The 13,422-nt window shown below is 39.2% G+C and overlaps 1 protein-coding gene across 2 annotated transcripts in view; it reads right to left on the bottom strand.

Annotated features, from left to right (window-relative positions):
• Positions 1-800: 800 nt before the first annotated feature.
• The window catches only part of Stap1 (signal transducing adaptor family member 1), a 34,878-nt gene continuing 22,256 nt past the window's right edge, over positions 801-13,422 (bottom strand). Inside the window, exons 6-8 of one of the 2 annotated variants that reach the window (XM_021211088.2) lie at positions 10,365-10,434; positions 8,896-8,992; positions 801-1,342 (exon numbers count right to left, since the gene is read on the bottom strand). In XM_021211088.2, the coding sequence (XP_021066747.1) occupies positions 1,281-1,342; positions 8,896-8,992; positions 10,365-10,434 (229 nt within the window). In that variant the 3' untranslated portion in view covers positions 801-1,280. The remainder of the gene's footprint in view (positions 1,343-8,895; positions 8,993-10,364; positions 10,435-13,422) is intronic. The other variant, XM_021211087.1, reaches the window with a different exon arrangement.

Below are 13,422 nucleotides of genomic sequence, written 5' to 3'. Positions count from 1 at the left end.
GAAAATAATAAAAAATTGAAGAAAAAAACTAGCTCACTAATTAGTTGACTGGAGCTCCATACAAATATAGGGCTTAAAGGAAAAAACAGGACAACCAGATTTCCAGCTTCAAAACTGAGAATGTGTATTTTTATTGTCACATAAGCAGCCATCTTCTCCCTTCCTCACCTATAGCCTTTCTTCTGAAGTCCTAATCTCTTATTAGCATTTTAAGATGTTTAAGTTAAGAGAATCTTAATCCATTCTAGCCTATTTGTTTTGTTTGTGTTTTTTAGGTGAGAAAAACAAGCTGAGTACCCAAGTAATTAGAACCAAGAGTAGAATATATACCATATCATATTGTTTTTTTTTTTTTAAGATTTATTTATTTGATGTATGTGAATACACTGTTGCTCTCCAGACACACCAGAAGAGAGCATCAGATCCCATTATTGATGGTTGTGAGCCACCATGTGGTGGCTGGGAATTGAACTCAGGACCTCTGGAAGAACTCTTAGTGCTCTTAACTGCTGAGCCATCTCCTGCCCCTCATTTTGTTCTTAATTCCATAATTCTTTAACTGTGTGACCACTGAAATCAACTTAGGAATTTGTTTTCAAAGAGAAAACTAGTATGACTTACATTGTGATTCCAGAGACCTAGTCTGGATGGAGGTTGCATGTGTTTAAAGAAATGAATCACCATAGTTAGCATGGATAGTATTAAATTTGAAACAGTGGTATGTGTTTTACTGTCCTTTATATATGGGTTAGTTTTGAACTAGTAAAAAGATAGCATCAAAAACAGAACCTAAAATAATTGAATTTGGTTCCATGAGCATAATACGTGGCATATAGCATTTACATCAGAGGGGCATTTTCTAGTTCGTTTCATGTCTGTGACCTCCAACCTAGATAATTTAAAGAACTTATTTGATTAATTAGCCCTATCAGAACACACTAAGAACCTAGTTAGGGTTTAAGAGATTGGTAAGATTTAGGGGAACTAGATAATCTGCAATGCAAATTGTGTATGTGAAATTGAAACCAAGAGGGAACAAAAACCTTGCTTTGGAAAGTAATTTTTTTTTTCTATTTAGTGCAAAGACATGCATGTATCAAGCTACTCTACAGAGAGCTGGTGGTAAGTTATTTTCCTGCTGATAATCAAATTATATGCTACATCATTTTATTCTTGTGCCCAAGCTTGGTCAGGGAAATAGATTGTTTTCTTTAAAAGTGAAACTCTTCCTTTTGAAAATAATAAATATCAAGATACATGAAGACAGGTATCATGTTATTTCATGCATTGTATGGATTTTTCTTAAACTTCTCACTCCTGTCTTCTATGTTGGGATCTTGACCTAGAAAATATGAATAGAAAGTCTTGATTAATTAATGAAGCGATACTACAGGATCAAATTTTTTGCTACTTCAATAGGAGTTGGTTTTCTTGTTCCCAAACACTGGCACTATGTTGGTATTATATAATTAGATGAGGATTATTCAGCTTTCTTTAATATCTTTGTATCCTGTACCTAAAATATGAATTTCCTTATGCTTTAGCTTAATGTTCTATATGCCTTCCATTCTATATTTTGAAATGACGTTCACGGTGGTAATTTCTGACTTTGGGGAAAATAAATTCAGATGGTATTTCTTCACTCTTCTATTTCTGTTGCCTTCTGATGTCAGAGAGGAAGCTGGACACTAACACAGGTTAGCAAAGGTCAAAGAAAATCCCAGTTTCTTGTTATTGGTACTCTGTATAACACATTATTGACCCATTCCACATCTCCAGATCCCTGATAAAGTACTGTACAACTTCAATTTTCAGCTCAAGGCAAATTAAACTAAGTGGTCTAGCATTTCCACTGTCTCAACAAATAAGTCTGTGTCCCAGAAACAATCACCAGATTCCACAAAGTTTTCTCAAAACGAAGTATTTAAACCACTCTAGAAATCAGTCTGGCGGTTCCTCAGAAAATTGGACATAGTACTACTTGAGGACCCAGCTATACCACTCCTGGGCATATATCCAGAAGATGCTCCAACATGTAATAAGGATACATGTTCCACTATTTTCATAGCAGCCATATTCATAATAGCCTGAAGCTGAAAACAACCCAAATATCCCTCAACAGAGGAATGGATACAGAAAATGTGGTACATTTACACAATGGAATACTACTCAGCTATTAAAAACAATGACCTCATGAAATTTGCAGGCAAATGGATAGAATTAGCAAATATCCTGAGCGAGATAACCCAAAGAACACACGGGTATGAACTCACTGATAAGTGGATATTTGTCCAAAAACTTGGAATTCCTAAGATACAATTCACAGACCACATGAAGCTCAAGAAGGAAGACCAAAGTGTGGGTGCTTTGGTCCTTCTTAGAAGGAGAACAAAATACTTATGGGAGGAAATATGGAGACAGTGTGGAGCAGAGACTGAAGGAAAGGCCATCCAGAAACTGCCCCACCTAGAGATCCATCCCATATACAGTCACAAACGCAGACACTATTGTGGATGTCAAGAAGTGCTTACTGATAGAAGCCTGATATGGTTGTCTTCTGAGAGGCTCTGCCAGAGCTTGATAAATACAGATGTGGATGATCACAGCCAACCATTGGACTAAGCATGGGGTCCCCAATGGAGGAGTTAGATAAAGGACTGAATGATCTGAAGGGGTTTGAAACCCCATAGGAAGAAAAATATTATCAACCAACCAGACACTCCAGAGCTCCCAGGGACTAAACCACCAACCAAGAAGTACACATGGAGGGACCCAGGGCTCCAGCCCCATATGTGGCAGAGGATGGCCTTGTTGGTCATCAGTGGAAGGCCCTTGGGCCTATGGGGCTTTGATGCTCCATTGTAGGGGAATGCCAGGGCTGGAAGGTGGGAGTGGGTAGGTGGGTGGTGGAGCCCCCTTATAGAGGCAAGGGGAGGAGCGATGGGATAGGGAGTTTCTGGAGGGGAGACCTAGAAAGGGGATAAGATAACATTTGAAATGTGAATAAAATATCCAATAAAAGGAAAAAATGAAGCATTTAAGGGTTGGGAGTGAAGGTGGGTTGAAGGGTAGGGGGTAAAGAATGGCTTTTCTCAGGAAGTCCTATTTTTCTTTCTGCTTTTGTTTTGTTTGTTTGTTTGTTTTTGGTTTTCCCTAGAGACAGAGTTTCTCAGAGTAGTCTGGCTGTCCTGGAACTCACTCTGTAGACCAGGTTGGCCTCGAACTCAGAAATCCACCTGCCTCTGCCTCCCAAGTGCTGGGATCAAAGGTGTGTGCCACCACTGCCCAGCCTCTTCCTGCTTTTGAACATTAATCTCCAGAAGCTTTTCTGATCTGAAAAGGCTCCCCAGGCTGCTGTAATTGACCTGCTAGCCCTATGAATAACAGTAATAAAAAAGGAATCAGATGCAAGGGGTTTGAGTAATATTCTCATGATCACAATGCAAACCAAACCAATTCAGTCATATAGCATTAATAATCTGGTTGTCTGTTTTTACAGTTTAAGTCAGCAAGCTATTTTCAGTTTGTTTGGTTTGGTTTTGGTTTCTTCTATTGTCGGTTTTCTTCACTCCTGGTCCTAACACTCCAAAGAAACCTTTCTGAAATCAAGATAATGAGCTTAGAGAACTAAGAAAAGAATTGGAATTGATTTTGCATATTTTTTCTTTGTTTGAGGAGACACAGTGCCTAGCTCACCAGACTGCATGACAACACAAACCCCTTGTTTTATGTAGATGACCAGGAACAGTGGTCCTCAGGACAGAGAAGTCCTAAAGAACTGGGAAAAAGAGCCAACTAATGTTGAACCAATTGTGACACAGATGACATCTATCACCCTGAACAAAAATCTACTCATATAGGGCAAAGATTTCTATGTAAAACCCCCAAATACTGAGACTGCTAGAAGGAAATATACACAGAGCCTTACAAGATACAGGTGTAAGAAAGAACTTTCTGAATAGTAATTCCATTCACTACAGAAATAAGGCCAACAATTGACAAATGGAACTTCATAAAACTAAAAAGTTTGTATGGCAAAAGAAGCAGTTGTGAAGAGGAAGCCCAGAGTGGGAGAGAATCTTTACCAGCTAGATACCATCAGATAGGGTGTTAAAATACAGAATATATAAGGAATGTTTTTTAAAAGCCAAGAAAACAAATGACCTAATTGAAAAATGGGCTATGGATGTGAACAGAAAATTCTCAAAAAAAAAAAAAATGGCTAAGTTTTACCTCAAAACGTGATGAATATCCTTAGAGAAATGCAAATCAAAACTAAGATCAACAATCACAAAGCTAGCAATCAAAAGCTAAGATCAACAGCTGAGTAATTGCTGGGGAGATTGTAGGGAAAAGGGATTCTTCATTCACTATTGAAGAGATTGCAAACTGTTTCAGCCACTCTAGAAATCATTAGAGATTACTCAAAAAGCTAAACTAAATCTACCATATGACTGACTCAGCTATCCTTTCCAAAGATACTTGCTCAGCCATGTCATTGCTTTCCTAGTCACAATGGCTAGGAAACAAAAGCAAACTAAATGTCCTTTAGCTGATGAACGACTTCTAACAATTAGTTGCATTGAAGGCTCTGAGAACTAAGCTGTGGTATGGACCATTGCCCAACACGTAGGACAACATCTTGAGGTGTACAAACTCAAAGCAGCAAGACAAAGGAAGCTGCCTCAGAGCTTCTTCCCACAGCAGTTGAGACAACTGCTTCACCCTAGCAGCAATCATGTCTGCTTAAAACAAGGAAGTGCTGCAGAGGCTTTAGAAGGATGTAAAGATTCATTGCAATAATACTAAAAAGGCCCAAACTGAAACCCAGAATTTGATTTAAAAAAAAAAAAAAAAGGAAAACATTTTGATTCACAAAAAGCTAGAAAAATGTGACCAATCCTCTGGTTCTCCTGAGAAAACCACAGGTCAATAGGAAAACAACCAAATGTTGGAATTATCATATGGACTTTAGAACAGCTATGTTTGTTTTTAACTTGAGGGGAGAGTACTTAGAGAATAAATACTTAGAGGATCTTTGTCTGACCTATGCTCTCTAACCCAAGGCTAAAGCTCCAGAGTCTAAGACGGAATCAAAAGCATACTGAAACCTGGAAGGTAAAATATGAGAAGTAAATTCACTTAGTAAAAACACACTATTTCTCATAAGCAAGCACATTTTTGCATATTAGGCAAATCCAACACTTAATACGCTATTACCAAGTGGGTTCACTGTATGAATTGATCAACAGTAGAAACAATGTGTATATATAAACAGTAAAAACACCATATTAAACAACTAAGGAAAAACTATGATCATATACAAAATATGCAAAAAAACAATTCACAAAACCCAGCATCCATGATATTTGAGTAAAATGCCATTCCAAAAAAAAAAAAAAGTAATTGTAAAGGGAACTTCTTTCATTCTGAATTAAAACAAAACAAAACAAAAACAACACAATATTACACACAGTAATAGAAGATGGATGTTTTTTCCCATAAAGCTGAGGTTTGGACCACTCCACCCAGTGTGGTAAGGGAAAAAAAAGAGTATATGCACACTAGGGAAGCTAAAGCTTTTTAAAGCTAAAGATGTCTATCACACCATGAATCCTACAGAAAAATCTCTCAAGCCAGGTGTGGTGGTATGTGCCTGTAATGTAAGCACTCAGGTGGTGGAAGAAGGTCAACCTCAACCTCCTCTCAAGCTGGAGCCCATGCGAGTGACAAAGGGAGATGAGAACAACTGAATCCAATCCAATTTTCTGACCAGTAGAACAATAAATGATAGTTGATTTAACCACCATGGAGGTAGTTTATTTTACAAGGTTGAATAGCTAACAAATAAATTAGTGTTCAGAGGGGAGGCAAGTTACATTGAATTTTCTACACACCCTACTTTTATTGTCCCCTTAGGACTGGGGAAATGTTATTTTAAGGACTCATTCTTTCATAGAGCTCTAGTAGGTGTGTTTTCCTGCATCCACATTAGGCAGCCCATTATGTTGACATGTGTAGTTATGTGTTCGTGCTTGGGAATCATAGGCTATGAGAGGTTTTCAGAGGCTAGACAGCCTGCAGAGAAGGTTAGAGATGAGAGGAAAGTGGACTCTGGGAACCAGCAACTCAAAAAGCAGATAGAAACACTAAGAGGAAGTACTATGGTTATTTTAATGGTATCTCCAAGCCTAAAACTAGATTCATATGGCCGAAGATGAAGGAATGTTTTAGACTGGAGGGAGAATTCTTTTTTAGAACAAAACCCCAGTAAACTGCTGGCCATAATAGAGATTGCCAAGCACACTGTGTGACCACAACTTAGAGACACTTTCTCTGCTAAATGTACAGAGGAGGACCCTACACAGACTAAGATCACACTTGGTCCCTTTCCTAATCTCCTTCAGACTGAGCTCTTGTATGTTTTTTGTATTGTTTTATTATTAGATATTTTATTTATTTACATTTCAAATTTTATCCTCTTTCCTCATTTCTCCTCTGAAATCCCTCTTACCCCCCTCCCCTGCTCACTGACCCACCCACTCCCACTTCCCTGTCCTAGCATTCCCCTACACTGGAGCATTGAACCTTCACAAGGCCAAAGACCTCTCATTGGTGTCCCACAAGGCCATCTTCTGCTACGTATGCGGCTGGAGCCATGGGTCCTTCCATGTGTACCCTTTGGTTAGTGGTTTAGTCCCTGGGAGCTCTGGAGGTATTGGTTGGTTCATATTGTTGTTCCTTTTATGGGGCTGCAAACCCCTTCAGCTTATTGGGTCCTTTCTCTAACTCCTTTATTGTGGACCCTGTGCTCAGTCCAATGGATGGCTCTGAGCCTCTGCTTCTGCATTTGTCAGGCTCTGGCAAAGCCTCTCAGGAGACAGCTATATCAGGCTTCTGTCAGTAAGCACTTGCTGGCATCCACAATAGTGTCTGGGTTTGGTAACTGCATATGGGATGGATCCCCAGGTGGGGCAGTCACTGGATGACCTTTCCTTCAGTTTCTGCTCCAAACTTTGTTTCTGTATCTCCTCCCATGGTATTTTGTTCCCCCTTCCAAGAAAGATCGAAGTATCCACACTTTGGTCTTCCTTCTTCTTGAGTTTCATGTGTTTTGCAAATTGTATCTTGGGTATTCTGAGCTTTTGGGTTAATATCTACTTATCAGTGAGTGCATACCATGTGCGTTCTTTTGTGATTTGGTTACCTCACTCAGGATGATATTTTGTAGTTTCATCCATTGCCTAAGAACTCATCATTTTTAATAGCCAAGTAGTACTCCATTGTATAAATGTACCACATTTTCTGTATCCATTCCTCTGTTGAAGGACATCTGGGTATTTTCCAGCTTCTGGCTATTTTAAGTAAGGCTGCTATGAACATAGTAGAGCATGTGTCCTTATTACATGGTGGAGCATTTTCTGGGTATATGCACAGGAGTAGTATAGCTGGGTCCTCAGGTAGTACTATGTCCAATTTTTTGAGGAACCGCCAAACTGATTTCCAGAGTGGTTGTACCAACTTGCAATCCCACCAGCAATGAAGGAGTATTCCTTTCTCCACATCCTCTCCAGGACCTGCTGTCACCTGAGGGGTTTTTTTTGTTTTGTTTTGTTTTGTTTTGGCTTTTTGTTTTTTGTTTTTGTTTTGGTTTGGTTTGGTTTTTGGTTTTTCAAGACAGGGTTTCTCTATGTAGCCCTGACTGTCCTGGAACTCGCTCTGCTAACCTCTTGAGCTCAGAAATCTGCCTTCCTCTGCCTCCCAAGTGCTAGGATTTAGGATTAAAGGATTTTTTTTTTTCTCAGTTCTTGATCTTAGCCATTCTGACTGGTGTGAGGTGGAATCTCAGGGTTGTTTTGATTTACATTTCCCTGATGACTAAGGATATTGAACATTTCTTTAGGTGCTTCTCAGCCATTCGGTATTCCTCAGTTGAGAATTCTTTGTTTAGCTCTGTACCCCATTTTTAATAGTATTATTTGATTCTCTGGGATTTTTTCATATTGTTATTTAACATCCAGAGATTAACAGTGATATTTTAAGAACTTACACTTTTTAACCTGCTGCTGCTTTAGTGAGCCATTGCAGATACGTTCCTAGTGCAGGTAGACAAAGCTGTTTTCCTTCATCATGTGTAGGAAAAGAAACTGTTTTGAGGAATGAAACCCAAACTAGGTAGAGACAGTTCACCTCTCTTGCTTAGAGCTTGCCTAGGAGCCACATGTAGACTGTTGATAGAACAGGGCAAATGATCATGTCTAGTCTGCTTTGCTATGCCAAAAACTAGAATGTGAAAGGAGCCCATTTAACGAATGTTTGAACTGCACTAATGACACAGGTCTTGTTGATAAGTTTGGTGGACCATTGTCTAGGTAACATTCATAATTTATGAAAAGGGAGCTCACCGGTTCTGAAGCTGACCCAACATCAATCTTTTTCAGTAGCTCTTCATCACTCAATCCCTCTGGCCTTATCATCTGACTTCTTTACCCCTTTGTAGCAGAATAGCACTAGGATTGAGGTCATTGCTACCAAGTGGCCAATCCCCACAGCCTTTGCTTATCCTAGTGCATTCTACCCAGTCTCAAGCATTTGATGCTGTTGTAGGTCCATCCCTTTACACTTCCTCTTTGCTTTTTGTGAGTCCATATTGTTTTGGTGTCCTGTTGTTTCTGAACTTGTTTGATGATGTCAAATAGAATGGTGGAATGGTGTTAATCATCACAATTCATGCCTTATAGACCATCTGCAAAGACAGGCCTTTCCCCCAGACTCAGACAAAATGATTGTCAAATGGGGAGATTGAAAGTTTTAAAATTTAGTTTCTATTTTGGCATGTTTGGGGTTTTGTTTTGTTTTATTTTGTTTGATATAATAATAAAGTCCAGGACATACCAAAGTTGTCATCTGCTGAATGTATAAATGGTCTCAAGTTCCCTCGTGTCTCCTTCACAAAATACTCAATGACACTGAAAAGGTTTGGGAGTGTTACCTGTGTAAAAGAAAGTGAGAGATGACTCAGTGCTTGGGTAAGGATAAACAAGAGATACTCCCCTGCAGTGGAGTGGGGTTTGCTACCTTTCCCCTACCTCCCAAAAGTCAGGTCAGGACCACATCATAATTCAATGACTTGCTGAATGACTATAGTTTTCTTACCCATGTCTGTTTTCTCCTTTTTTAAGGACTATGAGACCATTCTCTGGTGAGTTGTTCTCTTTGCATTTGCTATAGTCTCTTGAACAATACATATTTAGGTACTATGCCTTCCCTCAGTTAAAACATAGAAATCACTTAATGTAGGCCAAATTCTCCCGTCCTGAAACTAGAACTTAGACAAACAATAAAAAGCAAAAACACCTGACAACTCTATAAGCAAATATTTTCTAGTCCATAAGATTTGCTACCCTGAAAACTATTTATAATAAGAACCTTCTATAGGTTGATAATAGAATTTAAGCATTTTAATACCTCATAAATCAATACTTTTGTACAAGTGAAATCTGGTTAGACCTGAATATCCCAAATAATCTGAAGTCAAATAACTCAGTAAAATGCAAGCTGGTTGAAAGCAGGGTTAGAAAAAAAAACAAAAAAAAAACAAAAAAAAAAAAAAACGAAAGCAGGGTTAGGAGGAATTGGAAAAGTAAAAGAACCATCCTTCTGTGGACCCTAGAGGCTAACGACAAGAGTCCAGTCCTACACTTACAAGGTGCAGTAATCACACTGGTCCTCCTGGAACCGCCTCTGCCCATTTCGTCTAATAGATGCTCCTTCAGCAATTGAATCCTCTGCCTCCTTTATTAAAACTTTGTTTTCAAAGATCAACTGGTGCTAGGTCTGGTTGGCTTCTTCCAGAGGCAAGGAGATCTTGAGTTTAAGATGGGCTGAGATGTAGCTGGATCCATAAATGTGAATCTGAGAAGTTCTGGAGGCCTTCTCATCTAAAGTGAGCTGTATGGATCAGTGTCTTCTAAGATTTACAGGCAAAACAGGAGGAATTCTACCACACAGTCCCATTTTGCTATAAGATGTGCCCAGAGATGCAGAGGAAGGTATTTAATAAAAACACTTTTTTTCCCTGAAACGATTATATGAGTAATTGTTTGCCAAGAGAGTAAAGGGAGAACGGCTGTTAGAAGCAAACCATCAGCTAGTCAGTCTGGCTGCCTGTTCTTGGTGTCTCTTCTCACCCTTCCTCTCTGAGATAGGCTTATCTACCTCCAGGTGCTTATCTCCCTTTTTAGCATCTCTGTGTCTGCTCCTCGGGATAACTTCTGATTTCGCACTTTTTACTGGATTCTCTACAGGTTGATTCGGAAGGCAACCTGAGAAAGGCTATCAACAACAAAGCAATGGCTACGTACAGGTTTTTCCAGCTCGATGGTGTAGTTGTTTCCAGTACGCATCACTTTGAAGTGCTTGATTCTTGGCATTCTGAAAGGAAATACATGGTTGGCCCACTTTTGATTATACAGTTGCATTGATGCAATTAATATAAAATGTGCCCTGGCTGGTTAACCTGTCCATCTACAACTATAGTTTAGGGTACAGAATCCTGTGGTACATCTCTTTGGAGCACATGGTAATCCATGAGGAAACAGGAAATCTGAGTCACTATGTTAGTAAATGAGAAAAGAACCGACAAAAATAAAACACTAAAACTCAGTCAGTGACCTATACAGTAGAGCTATAAAATCTTATGGAAGAGGAGGGGTAGAATTCAGTGGTTCAATACTTGTATAAGGTATACCACTCCCTACATTTGGAGACAAAACTAAGCAAACAAACAAAAAATAAAACATCAACCAAATCCCAGAGGAATACAAAATAAATCTTATGTGGGTACATGTAGGTCCCACATAAGATTTATATCCTTTCTGTGAAAGAGAAATCAAAGGAATTATTGAAAGCAAGAAGTTTTGTATTCTGCCTCATCACCAATTCCAGCAGACAGCCTTCTACACCTGTGCTAGGTGTTCACATGCTACCCTCGATTGATACTAACTTTGCTATCATAAAGACAGGAAACATGGTAAGTGCTATGTAACGAGGTGGGAATATAAAGACCGCAGGAGTATCTTCTGGTCTTCCTCTTTAGTTTTATAACACACCACATTGCTAACACCCCAAATAGTAAGATTTTATTATGAACCGTTTCAGAACAAGAAATCACATTGTGCTCAGCACTGTAATTTCAACATTATAAACACAGAATTTATAAAGCCAATTGAACAATATTAGGAGCTCATCTCAAAATGCTATCTGTTGTAAACTAAGAATCTCTGATGCCAACAGAAGTCAAGAGTCCATGGTAGTTAGTGTGGGATAGTAGTGTGATTGTCTTGAGCTCATTTGGTTCATATAGCAATTGTGTTTAACCTAAACTTTTTCTAATGGTGAGGAGTTGACAGCATGTCTTATGGTGTCATTTATCTGAATGGCAAACTGATTCAGTATCTGCCTTATGTTCAGGAGCTAAGAGAAAGACTGGTAGGGAGAGAATCTTTAGACAGAGGATGTCTTACATGTGCCTGTTCAAGATACTTGACTTTCATCTTATCTTAACCCCAATCAAGACACCATCTTTGCAATCAGACAGTCACTGTTAAAACTCTTAAGTTTCTATTAGAATTCCTGTGTCCTGACAGTAAATGACAGTAAATGGGAGACTGATAGGACAGTTGGCTTAAGTTCTGTTTCTATCATATGTGCTCTCTAAACCTCCCCCAACTGTGTGTGTATGTATATGTGAATGTGTGTGTTGTGTAATTCTGTGTGTTTTGTGAGTACGTGTGTCTGGGTGTGTGAGTGTAGGTGAATGATTATGTGTGTGTGTTTTCAGTCTATATAATGGAGGTGATAAAGGTAATACTTGCAAAAGCCACTAGTAAAGTCCTTGACTTATTTAAGCACTCACTAAATTATAACTATTTTATCTACATTTATCTACATAGGTGTTCATCTACATATGTAGATAATATTTATTGTTGTTTGTCCTATTTGTAAAGTCCTATTTGTAAAGCATGGAAAATACTATACATCTCAGTTTTTCTTTTGTGCCTGGAGGAAATGTCTGTAGCACTCAGCACAAGGCACACAAGGATTTCATATAATGGGACGATGGCTGGGAACAGTCCTCACATCATCTCATCAGTTCATGGGAAGCTGTGAGATGAATGCAGACAGAGGTCCACAGAAGCTCTAGAACATCTGAGTAATGGGGTTATATTTCCAAGTCCGAGCTGATGTAGAGAAACAGTGGCTCAGAAGTCTCAAAGGCTTTGTCTCTCTGTTTAGACCATACTTTTCTTCCAATTTTTGTTTTGTTTTGTCTTAGGAAGGAAAAAACAAAATGGATAAAATTTGCTGTTTAAAGTGTTCTGGTGCCAGGCGTGGTGGCGCACGCCTTTAATCCCAGTACTCGGGAGGCAGAGGCAGGAAGATTTCTGAATTTGAGGCCAGCCTGGTCTACAGAGTGAGTTCCAGGACAGCCAGGGCTATACAGAGAAACCCTGTCTCAAAAAAACAAAAACAAAAAAAGAAAGAAAGAAAAGAAAGTGTTCTGGTTATGATATCAAAAATAGAGTCATATGAAATGTAGTAGCATGAACCTGTGATGCTAGCATGTAAAAGCGGCTCAGCCAGGAGAAGTACAAGCCTACCTAGGCTGTGACAGAAAATGAGAAGCTAGTTTTAAAGAAGAAAAAACAAAAAACAAAACTGTGACCTTCAGTGTGGTACTAGATATTTGCAAAAGGATGGATCTGTGGTAAGGATTTTCGCCTGCCTCCTTAGTGACGAATTAGGTGCCTATAATGCTAGCATGACTCCTAGTCAGAACAACTTCAAGGGGGAAAATGTATGAAGTTTGTAAAAACAGCTGTGTGTCTTAAGAGTTCACGTGCCACTTCCCTGGGTAAAGACAGATGATGCTCTGCTCGGAGAGAGGAATCATCTGATAGTTTGGCACTGGCAACCTTTGTTTACTCCTGAGAACAGCCTTCCTGCAGCTGATCTGTAAACACAGGAGGGGAAAAACAAAACAAAACAAAACTACTTTCAAGTTTTGCTGTGTAAACCAGTTTGTTCTTTCCAGCTTGTGTTTACCGGACTCACTGAGCAACGTGCATGGCTGAGCACTTCTCCTAGACACTCCCTGAAAGAAAAAGGAACTTGTTTTGTGGCAAACACAGGTGCTTCTTAATAGTACAGATGCCTGCCAAAAACTTTACATTAAACTCAACTCTACCAGCAAGGACCAGTTCTAATATCACCTCATAGTGCTATCTCTAAAAATCAAGTGACATGTTAAGTAGAAGATACCAAACCCTGAGACCGGGGCTGAATTCCATGCTTTGTAGCTCCTATTAAAGAGCTGACACGGGGGCTGGTGAGATGGCTCAGTGAGTAAGAGCACCCAAC

Source organism: Mus pahari, chromosome 13 (genome assembly GCF_900095145.1).
Source record: "Mus pahari chromosome 13, PAHARI_EIJ_v1.1, whole genome shotgun sequence".
Lineage (NCBI taxonomy): Eukaryota > Metazoa > Chordata > Mammalia > Rodentia > Muridae > Mus > Mus pahari.
The sequence above is the reverse complement of the archived record's forward strand: the minus strand, read 5'-3'. Positions and strand labels throughout refer to the sequence as shown.